Source organism: Cimex lectularius, unplaced genomic scaffold, assembly GCF_000648675.2.
Source record: "Cimex lectularius strain Harlan isolate CLEC.00 unplaced genomic scaffold, Clec_2.1 scaffold32, whole genome shotgun sequence".
NCBI lineage: Eukaryota > Metazoa > Arthropoda > Insecta > Hemiptera > Cimicidae > Cimex > Cimex lectularius.
Window position 1 is genome coordinate 2,174,757 of NW_019392689.1, and position 24,954 is coordinate 2,199,710.

At 33.1% G+C, this 24,954-nt stretch overlaps 1 protein-coding gene across 1 annotated transcript in view; it reads right to left on the reverse strand.

Annotated features, from left to right (window-relative positions):
- The window catches only part of LOC106672000 (cyclin-dependent kinase 5 activator 1), a 66,425-nt gene extending 49,443 nt beyond the window's left edge, over positions 1–16,982 (reverse strand). The window contains exon 1 of the mRNA XM_014403043.2: positions 16,233–16,982. Coding sequence (XP_014258529.1) covers positions 16,233–16,940 — 708 coding nt within the window. The 5' untranslated portion in view covers positions 16,941–16,982. The remainder of the gene's footprint in view (positions 1–16,232) is intronic.
- Between the last annotated feature and the right edge of the window lie 7,972 nt (positions 16,983–24,954).

Consider the following 24,954-nt stretch of genomic DNA (forward strand, 5'->3'; position numbering starts at 1 on the left):
CTGTAAGGTCATGTAAGTCAAGAACGGCGTCCATCCAGTGATGGGAGCCGTTATTTCACCAAAAGGGTGATCACTTGGCAACTATCATTTGCCGATGTTAGACAACTAAGCTGTCGCGTGGCCAACGTATCTTCACTCTCCGACGAGGATTGCCGGGTAATGTTGAGGATGATAATTCGCGAATTAATGGTTTTGAGTGATGGGGTAATTTAGAATGGAAATTTTTATGACTGGAACGCCTAGCGGCCTTATAGTTGAAGTCCGTATGTCCGTAGTGGGGCTAGCAGGGCAGTATAAGTAACTTTGGATAGCTTGTTAAGTAGTCGTTTTAGCAATCAGAATCTTATATTTAAATTTTTACGTTGTTGGTATAAGGATTGGACGTAAGTCGTTTGTCGAGTACAGTGCCAGGTATGGTACGTGATTCTCGACGGGGATGGAAGGTTTATTGAATGGAAAGGGCAAAACGTGTTTTTTGTTAAGAGTTGAAACAATTTATTTAGACTTAGTTGCATTAACCTTGATTCTTCATTGGAGGAGCCAGGATGCGAGTGTGTGTGTGATTTTGTAAATTATTTGAAGCTTTAAGGGGCCTTTATCTGATGTGAGTATTGATGTGCTATCGGCAAAGGTGAAAATGAAAGTGTTAGGGTGAGTGGGTAGATCAGCCGTGTTTATTGTGTTGAGGAGGGGAGCGAGAACGTTCTCCTGTGGAACACCACCGAGAATAAAATTTTAGGAAGAAAAATATAAGTAAAATATAAAAATATAAAGTAAAGTAAAAATATAAAATAAAAAAAAAAGTAAGGAGTCGGCTTCTCGCCAGGCCCTGCTAGTAACCCTGACAGTCCCAACAGTCTCTACGTTCGTTTTTTATCAAAGACAGGTTTTATAATGACATTAAAAACTACGAGGTTTTATATTAGAAGCAAACATATTTTTTGGAGATGGTTATATAAAAATGGATGTCTTAGTTTAAAAAAGTTCGGAAATAAATTCAACAATGGAAACAGAAGTGATTCTGAACTGATCATTTGAAAAAAGAAAATTTTGAGAAAGGATTTCGGTCCTGTCAACTGAAATTGAAAGAGTGGCAGTAGTATTTGGTTTGTATTGAAATGTACGGGAAGAAAAGCAGAAAAGAAGGGGATATTTTGGAAATGTTCTATCAACTGTAAACAGTTGGTCACTCAAGACCAACCCAAAGTTTTGTAAGTTTGTGCTGGAAAGGAGAATCCATGAAGCGTGTTCTCTTCTAGCGGATTTCAAAGGTAGGGCTATTGATTTTTCAGTTGTATACTCAGCCGTTCATGTTTTCTTAGTGAAATAATTCTACTTGAACTGTTGAGGTTTGCCAGACAAAATATGCATAAAGAAACGACTCGGCACCTCGCCACGCCCTGCTATCCTCACAACTGACTATGATCTTTTTGATCAGTTCGTAAGGAACATAAAAACTACAGATTTGAATGGAACGAATTTTTTGGTAGTGGATTTGTTACCCAACCATTGATTTATAAAATCATTATTAAAAATAAAATACAATCAGGGATAAAACCACTTAGAAAAAAAACACGTATGTTAACTTACGTAAACTTTTAGTTGCTTGGTTCAACCTTCTAGAAATGTATCCTTTTGATCAAGAATATTAATGTATAATTCCTTATTTTTAACGAGGGAGTTTCAACTGCATGGTTATATGAACCTTCAAAGTCCCGGTGTTTTTGAAAAATAAGACCATTTGTAAGTACGTCGGGTTCGAATGCAGAGCCGATGGATTCGAACCCGGAACCTTTACCTTACAGTAATGAGCGCCCTGTCAACGCCTAAACCGTTCCGGCCACCGACTCCCCCTTACTTATTTCAGTATTTATTACTTATATTATCATTCTATTATTCTATCACTTATATTATTATTTTATTACTTATTTAAAATTACAATAAATAATAACGTACACAATTTGGGATGTATAGTTTAACTACAAAGAAATTAAAAATGGAAATTCTATAGAACCAGAACATACACGATATAATACATCGTACATTCTATAGCAAAAATAATTTTTTATTATACTGAGAATTTTATTTTTAATTGTCCTCCCTGCTATTCGTTAATTTAAAATAAAAATTATATTAAGTAGTTATAACTAATCACAGCTGATAAAATCAACATTCTTTATGATATTAAGACATGGGTAAAATCTAGTTGTGAGGAAAGCAAGATTCTCAGACTTCTGAGCAACATTGACATGGTTACGATAGTATCTGATAAATTAGGTTACGCTCAAAGTAATTGAAACTTCTCTAATCGAAGGAAACCGTGGTAATTTGCTCTAATTGACTCGTCCACACCCATGTTCAACCCTCCCATCTGGCGTTTTGTAATTCCTGTATTGAGTTCTTCTTCGGACTTGTAAATTATGAAAATTCAGGTCACGATATTGATCAAGGCTTATTGAAAAGCAGTTATAACATTTTAAAAAGAAAGCTTACAGTTGTGATTCATTTGAAAATCTTCTTCCAACTCGGTAAACGTTTTTGACAACACCTTCGTCTGGACACGGTCCAGGATTCGTCTAGGATTAAGCCAGTTTCGGAAAGTGAGGAAGTTCTGTGGCAATTAAACGGGGCTGAATAAATCCTCGGCGATAGTTGCCTGGCAACCCGGGGCAGGAGAGGGTAGACTGTATAGGCCCCAGGCGACAGAAGAGAACTCCTGCCTTTGTATGGAAAACAATAAAGCAAGGCTATTTATATTTAAAAAATACTAAGGGCTTTATCAGATCATGTTGTGAATTGTTCAAGAATGTCAAAAAAATATTCCGTCATTTTTTAATTTTTCTTCAAATCATCAAATTTTCAAAACTTTTTATCGAATTAAAAGACTTTAACATGATATATAAAAAATATGATAAATAAGCATTAAAATTAAAATTTTATGTCATACCTAAATCGATTGAAATAAGGGTCATTCTTTCCACTTACGTACACTTAAAAGATTAAACTTAAAACAATCTTTTTGTTTTAACTTCACATATTTAGTGCTAAAAATATTTCTATTATATAAAATAGTACATTGCTAACTAGTTACATTTAATGGATAAAAAATAAAATAAAACAAAATTATGGAAGTTGAACTTTTTCATTGAAAATTTCCGGTTCTGCTTCACTTTAATCTCGTAAATCTTGAAATAACAAGGCTTTTTAACTTTTATAAAATAATTTCGCGAGATATTCAGATTTTGGACGCCATGTCAAGAGAAAACTATAAGCATCGAATTCCTCGCTGAAGATGGCGTGAAGCCGAAACGCGTATGGGTCAAATCCTCCACTAAAATCACTAAAGTTATTAGACGACCCAAATAAAGTATCATCTGACGATCAGTTCAAAATATAAGCGTTATTTTCAGGTGATAAAAATTATAGTTATAGTATGAGATTTAAAAGGATATCATCCTCATTTGATACGTCTTCTGACCATAGTTAGTTTTTATTGTGTATTTTGTCAGTAAATAATATATATCATCAGATATCAATAAAAAAACCTATGTTATAATTTACTTTCAACTCCTTTGCTTGATTAGCATGCATTGAAATAAAGCATTTTATGTTATCTGATTTAGACATTTTCATAACGTTATTTTTCCCTAAAATACATTTTTATTTTGTATCTTTCTTTTATGTTTTTTATGTATTTTATTTTTATTTTCAGTTATATGTAATGAAAAAAAAATCGTTTACGAAGAAATGTGCTAAAAAGTACTCACACGTGAACTTTACAGAGAGAGAGAGAGAGAGAGAGAGAGAGAGAGAGAGAGAGAGGAGAGAGAGAGAGTGATGAGAGGGAGAGAATGGGTGGGAGGGAGGGGGAGACATACTTGGTATTTTTCTTTAATAACTGTACAGCACAGGACATATCCTTTCTTCCTGCAACCACCGCAGTTTCGGCACACAAGAAAGAGAGAGATAGTGAGAGAGAGAGAGAGAGATAGTGAGAGAGAGCTAAGAGAAAGAGAGAGAGAGGAAGAGAGATATTTGATACTTTTATTAATATGTGTACAGTATAGGGCACACATATCCTTTTTTTCTGCAACACCACAATTTTGAAAGTACATTTATTCAGAGAAAGCAGAGAGAGAGTTGATACTTGATACTTTAATAATTGTACAGCACAAGGCATACATGCCCTTTCTTCCTGCGAACACCTCAATTTTGAAAGAACATATATTCAGTGAAAAAGAGAGAGGAGAGTGGGACCGAAAGCCAAATATATAGGCAAACAGAAGACATAAAGATAGTGAGATAGACAATAAAGATATGTTTAATTTTTCTAAACGTAATTTAATCTACACAAAAATAATCCACAACAAAATACAGTCTCCATATTATTCATTTATAATTTTGTAAGTTTTAGCTGTGTATGTACCTTGATGTAAGGTACTTGGGCTAATAGATTCTGCGAGTATTTTTTAATGTATAACATTAGGAATCTCTTAAAACTCTAATTGCACAATAATAACTAATCATTTTTCATTAACGTAAGTACAATATTTGCATGATCCTAACTAAATTAAAATCATTATTCACATGAGGCTTGTATGGAGAAAGGATGTTTGTGATTAAAAATATGTATTCCGTGTCGCATGGTCGTAACAAAAGTGCGTGCTTTTTTATGTTTGTGTGGGCGTTTGTTTTTGTTCTTTTTTCGGTTTTGCGCATATGTGGAAGTGTGGATATATTTATGCAGCCGACCTTTAAGCAATTAAAATTAGGTATTGTCTAAAATATTCATAACTTTGAGACTTATCACTAGTTTGTTTTGTTGATTTTGTTGATGAACCTTGATTAGTTTGATTTTCCCATGTAAGAAAAATGTTATTTAAATGAAAAAATAAATAATAAGATTCAAAGATTTCATAATCCATTGAGGGATTCCATTGCCAGCTGGCATGTTTTCCTTTGCCCAAAAAATGGGAGCGACTGATAACGACAGACAGCCTTTATGACAATCGTTATCGGTTTAAAATCATATCGAAAAGAAACCTGTTGCTCCTTGGTAGCATCCGTTTCTATGTACTAAAAAAATCATATTTTTCACAAGCACATTATGCAAACCATTGCTTTAGTATAAAAAATGTTTGGAAACAAGAGTGAAGAAAGAAGGATCCTGAGAAAGTTTTTCGGTCCTTGAATTGAAAATTGAACGAGTGGCACTAGTATTTGCTTCGTGTTGAACTGTAGTGGATGAAGATTAAAAAGTAAATCAAAGTGTATACAAATTTTATCATCCAAAGATTTTTTCTACATTTGTTCTATAAATGATGGTTTATCCAACCAATTCCATTTTTTTTTTCTTTCCGTAGATTTCAACTTATCCTGAGTTTCTCATCACTCCGATGTTACATACGCATCTGGGGTAAGCTTAATAATGTTTATTGCCCCGTAAAATTTTATGGCTGGCGCGTTCGAACGGAAAGCACTTATTCCCCCTTCTTCTCTTTCCGAAATCGACCTTTTTGTTCCCCTAATAATTTCCCAGAACCCTCAATCGATATTTAAGCAATGGGTTCTATTTCAAATGAAATATTCGTAACTCGAGAAATAAAGAAATCCGTCATTTAACACTATTTCGTTGTTATTCTGACATCCACCAGAGGTAATCATTTAACGTTGAAACAAATATACAATGTCTAATATTATTATATATTAATAGGGATAAGAAATAGAAAGGTAAATATATATATGCAATATGTATATATACATATTTTATATATATATATAAAATATGTAAAATTGTTTAGTATACCTACCAGTGTATAGTACTTTTCTGTATATGTAATACACTGGTTGTGGACATCTGCCTGTTAATAAATATATATATATATATATATATATATATAGAGAGAGAGAGAGAGAGAGAGAGAGAGACAGAATTGTAAAGAAAAAAAAGTTGAAAGAGTAATGATGGAAATAAAATATAAATAATACATGAACCCCTTTATCTCAGAATGGGTCCATACAGAAAAAAGAGAGAGAAAAAGAAAGAAAGAGAAAGAGATTAACGGAAGAAAAAGTTGTATAGAAAAAAAAGAAAAAAGGTGGAAAGTGAAATGACAGAACCAATAAATCACCCTGCATCACAGAATGTCCCTACCCCCAGAAAAGAGAGAGCAAAAGAAAGAAAGTGAAAGAAGGGAGAGAGAGTTGTACAGTAAAAAAAGAAACAGATGGAACGAGAAATTATAAAACCAATAAATAAATAATACAGGAACCCCTGCATCACAGAATATTTTCATAAAAATAAAAGAGAGATCAAAAGAAAGAAAGAGAAAAAGGGAAAAAGAGAGAGAGAGTTGTACAGCAAAAAAGAAACAGATGGAAAGAGAAATTATAGAACCAATAAATAAATAATACATGAACCACTCCATCTCAGAATGGGTTCATACAAAAGAAAAGAGAGAGAAAAATAAAGAAAGATAAAGAGAGAGAATTTTAATGAAACCCCAAAGATTTGAGTAATTATTAGCGTTAAACAACCTTAAACAATCTTTAGAAATGTATCCAATGTTTTTTAACTAAATGTAATTTATATTTAAATCTTTTGCGATATTTGTCTCTTCACATTTACTTATGGAATTGGATAAACTAATGAAATAGCTTTTTTATGGAGAAAAGAAAAGAAGAAAAACTTTTACAATCTTATGACCATCTTTTAGCTAGTGTGTTTTTCACTATGCAAAAGACACTGAAATATATTTTCATAAATATTGATTAATGCAAAACATTCAAATGAAAATTAACAATTTATTGTGAAAATATATGGACTCACCTAATTCGCCATAAATCCATAAAATCCAAAACTTCATAAATTACAGAAAAGAAAATTGTATTTTAATAGAGTCAACGGCGCGTAAAAATTAAATGTCCCACAGCCGATCCCTTTAAATCAGATTGTAGAGTTCAAGGAATGGCTGCACCCGAGATTTCTGAGTCATCCCCAAGTCCGTGTATATTACTTCTCACCCCTCTGGAGAGCAAGGAATCTTATTTCCTGACAAGCTTTTATTTACTTCCTGGAAAAGGGAAGGGGAAAACATGTTTTGGTTGTAGTTTTGATGGTTTTTATTGACTGAGAAGTGATTATTTGTTTTTGATGTTGCTGTACATCAGAAGCAGTGTAATTTGTTTTCATAAAATTATCATTTAGAGAATTGAAAAAGGCTTAGTTTATGTTACATCAGATTAATTGTGAAAGTCAAATAACAACGGCTACTCTGAATATATAATGAAATTAATTATATAAAAATACAAGGATTTTTGTTTTTCCCGTTATTTTCCATGTATGAGGGAAAAATGAGATTTCCCACCGTCCACGCGTATCCGTCTAAATATTAGCAGGGCAGACCACACGCCGGCAAACAACGGCTGAGACTCGAAAACCATAAAAATGTTCAGTGATATTAATAATTCAACGCCCGCTGCGTCCTGGGCCCCTTTTCGTGTTAAAGTTTCACGAAGCGAAGCATAGCGGATGCGCGATGCCGACCCGTGGCCTGGCTGGGCTTGAAACATTGAACAGCTAACGCATACTCGACCAATTTGCTTTCCTTCGACATGCTCGTTCATTTCTACTAGAGATGAGTAATTGACCAATTAATTATTACTGAATTATACATGCAGCCAGAAAATCCAATCTTCATCCAAAATTCCTTTTCTGAAAGTGTAGTCTTTTGTATGTTACAACAGTTGTGTAAAAATAAAAGTAAAATAAAAATAAAATATAAAAGTATGTCTACTCTCCAGAAAAGCTGATTGAGACGACCACTGAAGGTACTGATGGTAAAAAGTTAATGCTAACTTGACAAGAACGTTATAAGACAAAACTACGTATTTATTGATGATAACGTATTATTACATAATAGTAATATTTATTTTCTGTAATATTTTTATGTACGATATCTGAGTGAGCTCAAAATGTAAAATGGCTATTCAAACTGCAATACTTGTCCATACTTGAAATGTAGTATCGTCATATTGCCCAGTTTCAAAATAAATTATTTACATATCAGGAAAAATAAGATCTACTGATAATGCAGTTTTTTATGTTTCCAGTTCCCTTTTATTAAAAACGTTCCGAGACCCCTTTATAAAAAATTTCACCAAAATCTCAATCACACTTAATCCTACATATCCTGTAACATTCCTCTTGATATTCTGACATACTCCTTGATATTTGAAAAAGCAATGGCTCCTCCACCTGCTAGTAAAATAAACAATAAACCTTCTACAACAATTTAAGACGAATTAAACAGGCAGATTTTACTTTTTATAAAAAAAAAGTGTGCCTAAAAAACTTTTAAAAGCATTTTGAAACTGCTTACAACTTGTGAAATTATTGTTATAACACTAAATACGACACAGACAAAAATTAAATCAAGCTTTTAAAAAAGATAAAGTTTTGCTTTACGAACTTAAACCTAAAATGTTCTAATACAATTTGTGAATTTTATAAAACGAACAGCGAATAAATAAATAAAAATAATATATTTACACAAATGGAGTTGAAATCGATGGCATTTAATCCGGAAATCACAACTGGCTGACCAAAGATTTTGAACAGCAAGTTCTTTCCTGACTTTTAAGTAATCACAAAGTACAAAATTGCTTACAAGTAATAAAATAATTGTAACTCGTTACTATTTGGTCATCAAGTCAACTATTCAGGTTGTTACAGGGTTAAATGACATACTGCCATGGTGGATTCACATCAATAAAACGTAGGTCAGTGGCGCAAGAGCGAGGTTTCATAATGTAATATTTTTAATAAAACATTTATTAGTGGGTAACAAAAATCAGATTTATTTCCCATCCTACTTTCCTTCGTGTCATTGCACGTGATCCCTCATTTCCATGGGTGGGCTGTGCACTGCACTTTTCTGTTTGCCCAAAATCTAATGTGGTCAAGTCAGGAATCCTCGCTGGCCATGCCACGAGAAGTTGTTTTTGAAATGTTTTTATTAAAAATGTGACATGTGCGATGTTCTTGAGTTGCTGCCCTCCTGGGGTCCGATATCACCTTTTTCAACCTCAAAGGTAAAAGTAAGTATGTCTTTGCAATACTTATGAAATAAGAGAAATTTGGTAAAATCTCCGAAATTTTTTATGGAAAAGTCATTGCACGAGCCACAATTGAGTATTTCCAAAAAACATGGGTTTTGTTTATTTCTTATTTTTTTAACGGCTACTGGGTGTTCGGAAGCGGGAATTTTTCAACGGAAAAGTTATCTTGTGGAAAATTTATTGTACTTTGCGAAATAAGGATCAGAGTTTTATTTAATGTCACAAAAGTTGAAAAATTACTATTTTATGTGGAAAATTCTAATTTTATATTAAAATCACAAAAATGTTAATATTTCAGGAAATAGACAAGATAGAAGCTTCGTTCTGGTGGTACTGAACAACTTTCTTTAGTGAATCCACCATAGCAGTATTGAATTTGGCCCTCTAACAACATGGTTGTTACATAGCGTTTCTTATAAAAATCCTTTCCTACAACCTTTTTTCTCGTCCATTCTACAAATAAAACATTGACTAATATTATTAAGCGCCTTTAACTTAATTCAGAGGATTTCACTTTATATAAGTAAAGGACTGAAACCATAAAAATCCCAACCAGTTAAAGTATTTTAGATTCTAACAAGTATTCGAAAATTATTTCTCTTCTTTCTGATATTTTTCAGTGAAATGAGCAAGTATCTTTTTCATGATGTATATTTTTTAAATAAAGCAGATACACTTGAATAAATAAGCACGTTGATTTTAATCCAAATCTAAGAAACTAGAAGTCAGAATAGAACCGATTTTGTTATTATAAAAACATACTTGGTTTTATTTTTTATCTATATTTTTTGAAAAAAGTAATTAAACAATGTAATTGAGAAGACATTCAGCTGATATTACTAGTAATTCGGAGGTAACTTCTCTTAATCAGCATAAAACCTTTGTTCATCGTAAAATCATGAAACAGACTTTTTTTATTTTTCAGTTTGGCAAGTACGACTAAGATAATAAATTGTCAAAAAAAAAAAAAACGATTATATAAAAGGATACATATGCCCTTTCATATCGTTTCATTCGGCCTGTTAAAAAAATGCGACGTGCAAAACTTAAAAATTGATTTGTCAACTATGATAGATAAATCACAAGAGAAATTATCTAGCTGGGGGAAGTTTAAATTGATATGGCTTGCATGAAAAAGAAGTCACCCCCATTCGATTCAGTCGGCTATAATTTCAGTGGCTAAAGTTCTCTTAATAAACATAAAAACCAATACCAGTTAATTTCTTATCAATTGTATTATCTTATTCATAAGTTTTTATTTTAAACAACAAGCTACGTGAAATAAAACCTGGTGATGGTGCTCTTCCTCTGGAAAATCAAAAAAAGAGCAAATATTCCTTGCGTGATTGAGAATAGGACACAGTACACTTAATCATGAGTATCTTACGAGGCTGTACGTCATAGGTAGGATTAGTAAAAAGCACATATTCTCGGAATGTAGGATGTATGAACAATCTTCGGTTGCTCTTCAGCCGAAGATCGTGGTTCGAGTCCCGCTGTGACAGTAATCTTTCCATATCAAGCACACTTTACATAAAATTATAAACCACTGAGCAATTAAGAGATTAACATAAAGCTGAGGAACCATATCGAGGAATCCAGTCTAATTACAGAATTATACCAGGATTTGATCTAACATTATAGTATAATAATGGAACTCTCTACAACAATAAAATTTAATAGTTATTCAGATATCGTGAGATGCGGTCGGGTGTGATGTACACCTCTACACAAAATAAAATTTAAATAAACACAATGATATGCGCTTGTAGGACTCGGGATTGGAGGGTGCGATATCGCGTTAGCGGTCGCAGAAAGGAGGGCCTTACAAGGATAAAATTGAAGCCTTGTGTGGGTTGTGGAGGTTGTGGCACAACGTCTGCACAACCCTCGGAAGGTCTAGTAAGTAATATAAAAAGTTACTGTCAGACGTATTTCTCTCCCCTGGGTGGGGCGGCAGTTCCATTTTTGAAATTAATATCAAGGCTGGAAATAGCCCAAGTGGTTGAAGGTCTTTACTTAATTTAAAAAAACTAATTTTGATCAGAGTCACATGCGACAATATTGAATAATAACTTTCAATTAATTAATCTTTATGTAAGGTATTGGTTGAAATAAAAAAGTAAGTGTCACGGGCGGGATTCGAACCCACGACCTTCGGCTAAAAACGCCGCTGCTCTACCACTTGAACAATCGTGACTTCGATCCTTACGTAACGATTAATAAATTAAAAGATATTATTTGGTCAATCGGACCAGGAAAACTAGTGAATTGAATAATAATTTCAAAACGTTTAAATATTTATTATTACTATTAATTTTTAAGGGCGTTTTAATAGCTAATCATTTTTATGCCCTAACATTTAAACCTTCTACCTTAGTTAGCTATATCCCTTCTGAGTGCTATAAAGCTCTGAGTCCAAACATTTACTCATAAATTAATCTATCCTATTGACATCCGAAGCTTTAATTTATCCTTTAAAAATACTTAACATGGAAGGTCAAATTAATGCAAAAAAAATTTAAATTATAAAATTGATTCCTGTTTGCTTAGAATTTCGAATTTTTGTGCCATAATTTAAACATTTTCACATAGGCTTGTATGGCCAACAATAATAATTATTATTATTATAATGGAGTCAGACTGGCAACAGTCTCAGCATGAGAATATGCTCATCGTTATCCTTTTATTCTTCCATCAAATACTATAAATAAAAATCCTATTTAAAAATAATTTAAAAAAACACAATGACACTTCTTCTTCTAGGGGAAAAAGGGAGGATACTATCTTTCCTTATTTAAATTTTAAATATTTTCATCCCACTTTAATTTTCCTGTTGTTCAGATCGACAGTGAGCGATTTCCAATTAATTAAATAAAATGTAAATTCTTACTTCTTAACCCCACGCGTATTTTTTTCACCAATTTATTTAATTACTCGTGTTTTTTATTTATATGACTGGCAATTGGGAGAAAAGTTAGGTTTTAAGCTAAACATAGAACAAGGAAAATTGTACAAGTCCGAATCGATATGAATAAATATAAATATAGATTACACGCAAAACGACTCCAGCGGATTCACAACATGTTGACTTTTGATAAATCGAGACGAAACAAAAAAAATAACTCGACATACATGAACTTCAAAGGCTAACTCCGTGTAATTCTCGATAATTGCAAATTCATATTTGTTTAGGAAGAAAGTGAGTAAGTATATTTGTGAATTATATAATAATTGGATTTATAACTCATTTTTTGAAGTAACAGAATATTTTTTCTATTTTATTTTCTTTCGAGTTTTACCGAACACAGTACCGCTAAACATAAAAGATAAACTTGGAAATAAAATGCATATCATAAAAGCTTTTAAAGCTTAGCTGTTAAATTTAATCCTCAATCTTGAAAAATTGGATTCACAATAACAAAAAACCTTAAACATTAAATATTAAATCAAAGAAAAGGCTTTTGTTTAATCCAAATGAAACATTAAATGTTAAGATTTAAAAAAACAGTATATTTTTTGGTTACTGACATTCTTTTGGCAGATTCAATTTTGACTAAATAGTGCAATAATCCGATGAGAAAATTAAGCTTTAAAGTAAGTGTAGCAAGCTTGATGTAACTGAAACCTAATAATATCATTCAAATACTTTATTTTAATTCAATTTGGTGGTTAAATATATCATTCAAATACATTATTTTAATTCAATTTGGTGGTTAAATATTTTAAATCTAGGTTGTTAGCTATTTTCGTGAACTAAAAACATCAATTATTATTTTTAAGCCATTTAACTGCTATGTAATTCGGCCACATCCCTGGCCCCTCTTCAAAGCTACATAATTTTTTAATTCCATAAATACTTTTTTTATAACAATTAGACATTAATCATTATGTACGTATAAATTTCGAAGCACTTAGTTCAATTTAGGTAAATTAACAGGCATGTAAATAAAAATTAATTTCTAACTGTTATAACAAAAAGAAGTATATACGGATATTGTTTTTGAAATATACGGCTTAAAATTAATAACTGTTTTTAGTTCACAAAAATAACCAAACACCAATAATATAATTTCTCTATAACAAATAACCTTAAATATTAAATGTAAGATAATAAAAATGAACTTTAAAAATAGATAAATAAGCATGGGGAAACCATCACTTTTTTTCAACCACATTCATCTAAATGTTCTCATCAAATTTACATTTATTTGTCAGATTTACATTTGGTTAAACAATAAAATGAGTAACTACAGCTAAGTATAAATGCATCTTAGCAAACACAAGTTATTTATTTTAATTCAAAAAAGTTAAATAGATCAAGGTCGGTGATAAAATTAAACTATTATAAAAGCATTACAAAAAATCCTCGTGCAACTGTCATTAGATTGTATTTATAGAAACAATTAACCTCGAATTTTATTGTGTGCAAAAAAAAATTTTTTTCTAATTGCACAAGAAGATCAGCACATTTTTGTTGATAATTGACTCCCCGTCATATTTTAAAATTTTATTAAGTACGAAGACTTTTAACAAATACGAGTTATAATAGAACAACGAAAAAGATAAAATTAAGCTTTTAAAAAAGAAATTCCAGTACAAAGAAAATGGTTGGATTTAATTGTAAAGTTCCATTATCAACGTAGAAGATAAAACTGGCTATGATAAAAGTACTGCATGCGTCTAAAAATTCTGTTGTAACTACCACTATATTAAGTCATTAGAAAAAATAACCTTGAATTTTATTGTACATAAAAAGATTTTGTCTAAATAAAAATTTTCACAAAAAATGAGAGCATTTTTGTTTCCAAATGACATTTTATTTACAGATTTAGATTTGAATAAGAACGAGGACATTTAAGAAAAACAAGTTATAATAGAACGACGAAAAAGATAACATTAAGCTTTCCAGTACAAAGAAAATGATGTGAATTAACTGCAAAGAGATATTTTTGTTTAATAAAGATGAAACCTTTAATAACAGAAAACTCCTAATATTTCCCTAAATCTTGAACGTCTAAGAAAAAAAATAGTCACAAACTTACTTGATTACATTTTCTTTTAAATTATCTGTCATGTTTTAATAGAATGTGAAGATGTTTGAATGATCTGCAAGGTGATGAATTCATAATTAAGCTGAAACGTGAACAATTAACTTGTTTGTACACATAAACAAAAATTTTCATACAAGTTTTCTCTGCGATTTGTCCAGTGTTTTACAAAATGAAAACATAGATATTCCATTGCATTTTACAAGGATTTTAATACGAAAGTAGGATTGAACTTAATCAAATTCAAGTATCATTTTTTCAAAGATGCTTCAATTTAACACCTTCTAATAGAAATTTGTTTTGTTTTTAAACAACCTTAAGAAAATTATTCTATATTTCAGATTTTAATAGATGAACGCCACCGAACAAACGCTAAAATGAAAACGGTTAAATAGATTATAGGATTAGGTTGCAGTTAGGTAAGAATTGTTCCTATCGATTTACGAAAAATCCAACAAATGAACGAGTCAATAATGAATTACCCTGACTTGAAAGCACTCGGCGGATTTCTCTTAATCAAGGTGAAACCTTATACAAAAACCACACCTGGGTCTAAAACATTAAGTAGTTACACACACTCGGATAATTGTCTATTCTTCTCTCCAATCTTATTCCCAGCTAAATGAGAAAGTACATATTTACTTATATTTTAATTATTCGGTTTGTGTCAATACTCATGTTGTTTTGTATTGATTGTCTCGTGTTTTTTGTCATTTTCTTCTCCTGTAAAATAATGGTGTTTTGCTTATTTGAAATTTACACAAAATATATATTTTTAGCCGAGGGAAGTCATAAAAATCAATATATTTTCATTGCTTTTTTCATAATAATCTTTATAATTTATAAAACATCTTTTTTTTAGTTTAGAATATTTATGATACAGATTATTGACAAGGGATTTAAGGAAGTTTTTGTCCCTAATTACACCATCCAGGGTGTAACTGTAGGAAAGAACAGCATCAAAGAGTCTCCCACTGCCTAATTAACAGTTTTCACAAAGACTTTCTTACCCGTTGTAAATAAGTTAACAGGCGGTAGAAAACGTTTTTCCAGAGGGCTTGTGATATGAAGATTTTTATGTAAAATTTGTTGTAACGATTGTTAATATAAAAAAATTACTTTTTAATTTTTCAATTTGCGATATGAGAACGTTAATTTTTTGCTACAAGTTCCAAAACCTAAATCACATAGAACACAGATAAGAGAAATAGTTTATGGCTAAAATTTGTAAACATATAATTAAGTAATATGAATATTTCAGTTCGAGATCCTACTAAGGCTGGAATAATTAAATATCGGGGTCGTAAAGTAAATGATGTTGCATGGCGCCCAACGGTATGCAAAAACCGGCCAGTTCTATCGAAATAATGAAATAATCAGGACGTCGTGCGTTGGAGCATGCAAAACTGGGCCACGGGCATTAATTAGACGTGACATGAAAATCATGAAAAACTAGAGACGGAGAAAAAAGTCCCCTAGACGTGAGGGCGGAGGTTCACGGAATCGCGATATTTAGCCGGGCACGGCATTGGTTGTCCTGATCGATAGAGCGCACGCATAACTCTTGCTTTAATGCAGAGAAAATATCTGGCAACCTACACTGAGGTTATAAGGTTGTTTTTTTTCTAGATATTAAAAAGAGGACAGGGATATCTTAAATTATGATAACAAATAGGAAGTGACATATTGATCGAATGTTGGATTGTTTGTAAGACATGGTTTTGTTGAAAAACATCATAAGCTAATAGGACTAAAGGGTTTATAGTTTGATCGTATCCATTTATATCTACCTGTCTATCCTTGGTTTGGTATGTCAGCCGCGTTTTGGTTGTTTTGTGATATTCAGAGATAGTTCTGTCAGACCTATGAGGATAGACAGACCAAAATGATCGGACACGACCAAACTTCAAGTGGCACAACATTTTCTCAGATTTTTCTTCACCTCACATAATATTAAAAATGTTGATTATAAAATAATATAATAATAGCATCCCCAAGAAGAAACTTCGTAATAAACATGTATAAACTAAAGAAAAATTGCATTGAAACGATTTAGCTCACCTGCCAACCTTGTAGGAGTAAACTTCGGTCCACTGTTCTCAGCCACATCACGGCGTCACCTGCTTGAAAGTCCTTGAGTCTATAGCACTTGGTGTGGAGGTAAATGCCGAGGCACTTAAGCAGCTCGGACGTGGACGCTTGGATCACAGTTTTCTTAGCGGGTAGCCTTTGATTCTGTAGTGTGGCAGGAAGGAGGACAGCTTTCGGTATCAACTTCTCGCTGCACGTGTTGTTGTTGGCGTTGTTCGCCCTAATGTCCAACCCGGCGGAGGTCGGTATCGAAGTGGTCGTGGCGGATTTGACCATAGAAGAATAATAAAGAGTTTTCTGTATGTTTTTGTTTTTATCGACTATCGGATTGATATTGTCGACGAGAGGAGGTCGATAGACGAGATTCTTGTTTTTGTTCTCAAGCTTTTTCTTCGAGTTGTTGGTCGTCGAGAACCTTTTCCATGACAAGGCGTTGAGTAAGAGGGAATGCTTTTTGAACGATTTTTCTAAGGCGTTCTTTTCAGAAATTATTCTCGAATTTTCGTTATTCGCCGGAGGAGCGGGTTGCAGTTTGCCAGCCATGGCCTCGCGGTTTTTCGCGTTGTTAAGCTGCTCGTAACTCAGGTTGTTGAGGGTGTACTCCGCTGTCGGGCCGGCCGTTGTCGTCGTGTACACAGGACGCCTCTCCCTTGGTGAGAAGCTAAGAACCGTGCCCATGTTTTACCGTGTTTTCGCGGGCCACACCATCCCCAAACGGCTGCCTGGTGCCGACTGCCTGCCCGTCCTCCAGCCACCCCCGTTTCCATGGCCACCCCCGACCCCCACCCTGTAACGAGTCGATACCGCGGCCCCCTCAGAATGCTACCGCCCCCGGGAAGAAAATACACGAATAACGAGTGTTTGACGTTGGAATCACAACAAAAATAAACCCTCGAACCATCAGGACCAATTCCAAACGACAAACCACGCCATATACTCTTAGGAATTATTTCGACCCAGCCCACCTATAAACCATCCCGGGAGAGGAATTAATTTCTCAGAATCGTCTGCCTTCGGGTCTTTTTTTCTGTTGAGAAATACTAAAAGGGTTGTTTCCCGACTTAGAACAACTTGTTTACTTTCTACCTATTCCTTAATTATTCCTCAACTGTTAACGTCCTCTTCATGCTCACTTGTTTTCCAATTCTGATTGTAAGACATTGGCTTGGAATATAAAAGACAGATATTTATTTTTAAAGAATTATACATTTTCTTTTTGATATATGTCAATAATATTACTAAATTGTACACAATTTTTTTATCATTTCGCAAATATACATCATTATTATAGATACTTATGTATCCGTTTTCTAACCGATTTAATCTGGTCGCATTTTTTCTTTTAAAATACATTTTACATTTTTAAATTTTATATCATGTTTGACAAAATCTCATTTTGTAGCGTGAAAGGACGGGGTTATTTACTCCCGCCCCGAAGAATATTGAGTTCTCTGGGGTGAGTGTGTGACGGCTGGAAAATAAAAGAAGTTATTAGCGAGAATGGAGTGTGTTCAACCCCGCTCCGAGGGATTTCGAGTACTCTGAGGAAGTGAATGTGACCAGTCTTGTATGTTTGTGTAGGGTGGTTATGTATGTATGTATATATATATATATATGCATGNATATATTGTATTAAAGGTACAAATTAGAGTCTAGTATTTTAGAAAACTGACTTAGTTTTCATATCAAAGCAAGGAGTCAGTAGTAGATCGAGAAGCCCACTTGCTGCAGGTTGAAAAATTTGGGAGAACGACCCAAAACAAGAGGTAAAATCACTCAGAGGCCCGGCGATAGCCTCAGTCAATTGTCGGCCCCTAAACATCCTATTATCATTAATATATCTATCATTAATATCCACTAAAAGTCTGGGTCACTCCGCACTGTTTAAAATAAACTGGTGTTTTTTTTCTGTTTTGTTTTATAATGTTAATTTACTTATAAAATATAAATGAGGTAATTAACCATAATTTTCTTTACGAAAATGCTAACTGTTGTGTAAAATTTAACTCTATTCGGCAACTCTTTTGAAACACGGCAATTAAAATATACACTAGGATTATTTCCACCAGATAAACCATTTAATTCCGCTAAATAGCTGTTGAGTATTCCGAACACACGCAAGACACCGCCTCGTCCCTTCCACTCTGATATATTTACATTTCAAATATACAAATGCAGTCCGTTCCTCTGTAGAGTTTTATTCAAATTTGATGGGCACTTCCTCCGTGGAATTACAAAGCTGACGAGACGTTGTACCAAGTACAATTAGTAGTAATTAACACGTGTATACATTATTTTTAGTGCAATTTTGAAGAACACGGATGATATTATATTTATAATTTTAGTAAAAAAACATAAAAACTATAATTATTATCAAATCATTTTTTATCTAAGTCGAGAGATGTCATATAAGAAACAACAATTATTGTCTTCGGCAAGCTCTTTCCCAATAAAGCTCTCCCATCAGCAATACCTATTTATACAGGTGTCCTTTTTAGATGGCCTGGTTAAATTTTTTTTGAATAGATAACGTTATCGAAAAAGAAAACATACGTACTTAATATTTTTTAGTCTAATGTTTAAATTTTACTGCCTTTTTTTTAAATATTTGAATGTTTTATAAGGATACTTCAGAGCAAGTAAGAATTGGAAATTTTCAATGATATTGTATACTCTTTATCCACTGTTTTTAAAGAGTTTTTTAAACTGAAAAGATGGTGCAATTAAATTTTAATATTGTCAAATAATAACAAAGTTATGGCAAAGAATGTGAAAAAATCTTAATTTCCGTTTTATTATTAAGTATTTTCACTTGCTGTTTTGATGCTAGTCGGTTTCATGAATTTCTTGGGTTGATGATGGGTCTGCTAGCCGTGGATACGCAAGTTTTTATGATATAACACTTTGGCCAGCTTCTGGATGCTAAACAACCTCCATAGCCTTGCCAGCGGCTCCTCCATCCCTTCTCAGTTGTGAAGCCGTCAGTGTACCAGTAGAGCTCAGCAAGAAACCGGCAAAATCATTTTGTTGAACAATTTTTTGTAGTTCTCAAAAATCCACACTTCTCCCTTCGAAACACTGGGAGGGTTTTTTAAAGAAAACAATTAGAGATGTCCTCAGAACACAGTTTTAAACCAACCAAATCGCTTTCATCTTGGCTAAGGGCTTGAGGATTTTTAATAGACGGAAAATATTATCCGATAAATTCTGATGAATTCAAGTTCACCACAAGTGGTTTTCTCAATCGGTGGTTCGAACATGGGCACAGGAAAACACCTCGAATCATGTATCAATGCGCAGTTTTATATTAAATATGTATTTTTTGGTTTTTCGTTGTATTGTGTTCAAGAGAAAATTCAGCCGGGCCATCTACAAAGGCCACCCTGTAGCGTGTGAAAACAAATAATTTATGTTAGGTTCAAAGGAAATAATGCAAACTGGATCAGAAATTTGGAATGAGCACTCTCAATTTATTATTCTCTGTTCATTTATCCGTTCACAAATTGTTGCGAAACAACAAGCAAGTTAATCGGCAAAATTGTGAAGGTTACTACGTCTCAATTAAAACGACTGTTATTGTCTTAAAGAATTTTGTTTATTACAAGAAACCAAGCACAATGATTAAAAGCTACTTTGTCACTTTTTGATTTTTGAATATTTACCTGCGTTCTTAAAATAACTCGATTTAAAACTTTAAATATCTACTGGCGTTACCTGAATATATTGATGGAATATTGCCTAATAAAAAGTCTTATATCTTTTTTTAATTAAAACAGGCCAAAACATCAACATTTGTTTTTTACGGAGGTTTCCAATACCATAGATTCTCGGAGGTGTTTCTGAAAAATTCCCATTTGTAATTCGAATTGTAAGTCGAATGCAGGACCGCTAAAGAACTGTTGTAAATATTTCTTGATTTACATAAGCTCAAATCTGCACACGAATTTACATACACACGCACGTGTATAGAGTTGAGCCTATTACTTCTCGCAGTCCATCGGCAATACCACCTTTTGAAAGTTACAGTTATTAGCGGCAAGCCTCGAGAATCGCCTACCCAGATGTTGGCAGTACGAGGTTAGACGCAGTCTTATCCGTCCATCAGCCGAGGTTCGTTCCAGGGACTGCGAACAGCTAGGTCATTTCAGCCCCCAACGCCATCAATCAAGCCAAATTCATTCAGTCAGTTATTGTGGTGGAATGTTTGACATTCCTCCATTACTCTTTACACCTACTATACAACTAACCTAATTGAGGGTCGATAATCAATATTCCGCCATCGGCCCTCTCACACTACACATTCACGCCAATAAATACATACAATCTACACGCTAGGTACACAAAATTATTACTATGTACAATAATAAACTCTGTTTCCTCCAAGAATTGTAAGAGGGGCACCCAACTATTTGCTGCTGTGCTCATGTGTAATTCTCATATGGAGGAAAGAAAATGCACCCTTCAATGTAGGTGGGTCACTTCGAGTAACATTTCCCAACATGCAAGCTTTGGCCAAAAGTAAATGTCCGCGTATCATCCTCGCTTGGCCTATCCGTAATCGGGTGAGGACGACACAAATCCTCCGACGACCACCTATCATCAGTGTTCTTGATACGCGAGAAATTTCTCCCGATTCGGCTCACCAACCATGCCACTTTCTTTTAATCATGTTTTTTCTTTCATTTTTAACGCCAGGGTCCGGATCGCAGCACGTCGGCCTTAGCTACTTCGTCTGCTTTTCGTTACCCTTACCTGTGTCCGGGTACCCAGCCAACAACCTTCATTTTGTGTCAAGATGCTCCAGCTCGATGTAACTCCTACAAGAGCAACACAACGAGACGGTCGACGGAGGAGCGTTAAAAATATTTAGCATAATTACAACCATTTACCTATTAGGTTTTAAGAGGTTAGGTAAAATTACGGGAGGTACTATTGCCCCGCCACTTCCACTGTATAATAAAATGCATAACAATCAATTTGATTGTATTATATGAATTTTATATAGAACGAAGAAATAAATAAAAAAACAGGTCCGCTGGGATTCGAACCCGCCACCCTTTTACAGTGATGAACCACCGTTGCGGCCACCGACGTCCGTCAATATTTCTTCGAATTATTCTAATTACACAAACTAACTAAACAACAAACAGACAAACACACTCAATTACACATATATTGTTGTATTATTAAATACAGTTACTTATTGGAAAAAAATCCATTAATAAAAACGTTTACTGTTGTGAAAATTTTAAAAATACAAATTTTTAGTAACATATTCAGCATTTAAATACCAAAAACCGGGGTAACCATACTAACAATCATCCAATAGTAATGGCTGTTAATTTGGTAATTGACTACTAACTTAATACTGAAAAACAGTAGTTAGACGTGAAAAACTAATTACTCTACTTGAAAACTGGTCAATAAGCTGCGGTTACAGTAAAATTAATCTGTATATTACTTTTCCTTTTGTTTAATACAGCAAAAATTCTATAACTTTGCAGTAACGAAAACTAATAAATCAAAAGTTGAAAGAAATTATTTTACATCGTGATAAATATTATTACTTTTTTTAAAGTAATATTTTCCTTATATTTTCTATCTCGTAACGATTGATATAATTTATAATTTGAGCTAAAAATTAAATATAATAATAATATTTATACAAAAACGTATACTTGGAATTATTATCCATTGATAAATACTCAATGTTCTGACAATACTTTAGTAAATTCCAGTATCTACTAAATTTTTTTAGAAGATTTTGAACAATATTGTTTCTGCTTGCTTATTTCTTGATGTATTTATGTTTGTATGTTACGTTTTGTTCTTTGCTTACTTTTCCGCTAGAAAGTTTACACGTTTGCCGATTTTTATCTATTTGTTTTTGTCAGCCTTGCTTTTTATACTCTTTTTGTAGTAGTATATATTGTACTGTATTTCATGGTCGTCTGAGTTTTTACCAGTTTGTTTTTGCTTATTTTTCTAGAGTATATGTTTGCTTCTTTATAACTCTCTTTTCCTGGATTGCCTGATTTTCTGTTCGTCTGGTTATTTGTTATGTTGTACACTTTTAACTTTGTCGTGTGTATGTTTGTTTATGAGTTTATTTTGTCTGCTTGCACATCTTTTGTATGCCTGTATATCTAGGTGTCTAACACTTTTTTTTCTGTTTATCTGACTTTCTGTTTATAAAATCTGCACATTCGTTTGTTCAGTTGCATAAATTTCACTCTGTAAACTCCACGGGATGCCACATCACCATCTACTTCAAAGATGCTTAGTATGTCTTTTGTTTTGAAAACAGAGTTATTATATTATATGTTGTAATAGGGACCGCGGTGCAGTACAGGGATCGGATTCGTTTTTCCGGTTCTGTGTTCGAATCCAGGTATAGATCCTGGATTTTTTTCTTTTACTTGTGAATAATATAGAGAAAATATTGTAAAGTGGTTTCACTGCTTGTTCGTGATACCCGACAGGTAATTGGACATTAAGATCTCCTGTACGACAAGAATACTTTACTGAATTATGTTATAATTTATAACTTTCGGCCCTACCCAATTTTTCTTATTACCGTATGTTACATAAAAAATTTGAAGGGTGTATATATATCATACCGTTTTGAGTTTAAATTGATGATATAACCAAGTTTTGTAAAACTTCATAAACTACTCGTTTTGTCTAGTTTATAATAATGTTAAACCTTTTTTTAACTTATATAAGGCCAAAGAAAAAAAATATTAACTCTAGTTTCCTAATTGTTTTTACACATTGTGCCCTGATTGAGTAATATTGTTTGAAGGGTACATCAAAATATTGTATTTCAGGTTGAGACCTCAGGTGCGGTCGAAATTCTCATTAAGGAAGAGCACAGAGTTATATTCTTCCTTTGATGGCAGGAGGGCCACCCAAATTGAATTTTCTATATTTTCTTTTCTGAAATGCACCAATCTATTTCCCCGCCTGCGTTTTGCGTCCCACTGGGTACAATTTCAAAGACCCCCATCTCCACCCCTCCTCGGGCAACACATCTTATTAATTTACCCTAGGTCACGTAAGTCCCTCAAAAAGTACCCGTTGAGATGTTCAATTCTGCAAGATGACTAACGTTTCTGACTTGTAACTGTCCACCGATGACTAAAAAACTAAAGCATTGGCAATCAAATAAAACACGCTGAATAAGTTGTTTAAACTGTAACAATTTTTATTATTAAAAAAAATTAAAAAATTATCAATTCAAGTTAAGGACAGTCCTATTAAGCAAAAAAAATCTAAAACCCTTTCTAAACAAGCTTTCTTATGAGCGCTGACTTTTGCAGCAACTACTAAAAAAGCCACTTAGAAAAGAAAAATACTGACGAAGTTCTGATTATGCGAGATTTTGTTATTTGACAAAGTTTGCAGAGAAATTGTTAAAGAATTTTTTATGGAAGATGAGGCTGTTGACATAAACTTTGGAAATGTACGAATAAACCACTAACGATCTCTTAACTAAGCGTGATTTTTTTTTTATTCAGACAATTAATTAATCGTAATTTTAAAATTTAAAAATAAAATTGTGTTTTTTGATGTAATATTAGACCTTTCAGAATAACTATAAACTTTTTATTATACCTGTAGCAACAAGCATGAATAAAGCTGTCTCTACATTTTTAGGAGAAGCAGGTTTTTGTTTTATACTTTACAGCTCAAACAGTACACAGACTACCAGGTCAGAGTCGTCAAAAGCATAAATTATATATAAATATAAAGTAAAAAGTTAAAATAAGCACTATAGTGGAAAACTACAGTCAATGAAGTAGTGTCATTCAAAAGATCCGGTAAAAACCTACATGGAAAAGTGGGCCATTCTTCAGAGGGCACTGAGGTAAGCTTGAAATATGCGCCTAGAGAAGAATAGACATCATTTGATTCTTGACAAGTACTCCTTTGGCAAATTGGTTCAAAAGTTAGAAAGTTCTGTAAGTTTAGTGATAGAGAGTTTAAATTTGCGCCAAATAAATCAGTGTTACCAATACACGGGCAGAAACAGTACAGGAACAACACTGCGACCGCCCTAAATTCACGGGATTTCCTTTTAACCTTAAACAAAATTGATAATGTTGGCATTGCCTGGAAACAACTTTGTGTAAGAAAGAGTTAAATTATGACTGGAAATGAAAATTTTCATGTTTGACAAATTAATAATATATACAAGATGCAGTGATGGGATATATGTTGGAGATATAAGATTCCAAGATGGAGATTTTAGATTGACGAAAAAAATCAGTGTTGCCAGTACAAGGAATAAAAATTGAAAGAACAACACTCCACTCCTCCTAAAGTCATAGAATTAGCTAAGCTGTAGCAAATTTGCTGTTGGACAAGAAAGTCTGATATCGCATTTTTTGTCTTTATGTTTTTTCCTTCTTTGTTTCAGAAAGCTATTTTTCAAGGCTTTTCAAAATTGATTTTTCTTAGGAGAGCTGCTGTTTCAGATTAATGGAATCTTTAATCCAGACATTTTTGTAATGAAATCTTTTAGAGTATTACTGGTAAAACAGGCGTATAAATGCTTTATTAACGTCAGGCTTCACAATTGCAAATTTGTAACTGGAATTTAAGATTAATTAAGGGCCTGAGTGTTAAGCTCGGCAAATCCCCCCCTTCCATTTTCCCTTAATTATTGTTGGATTTGTCTATGAATTAA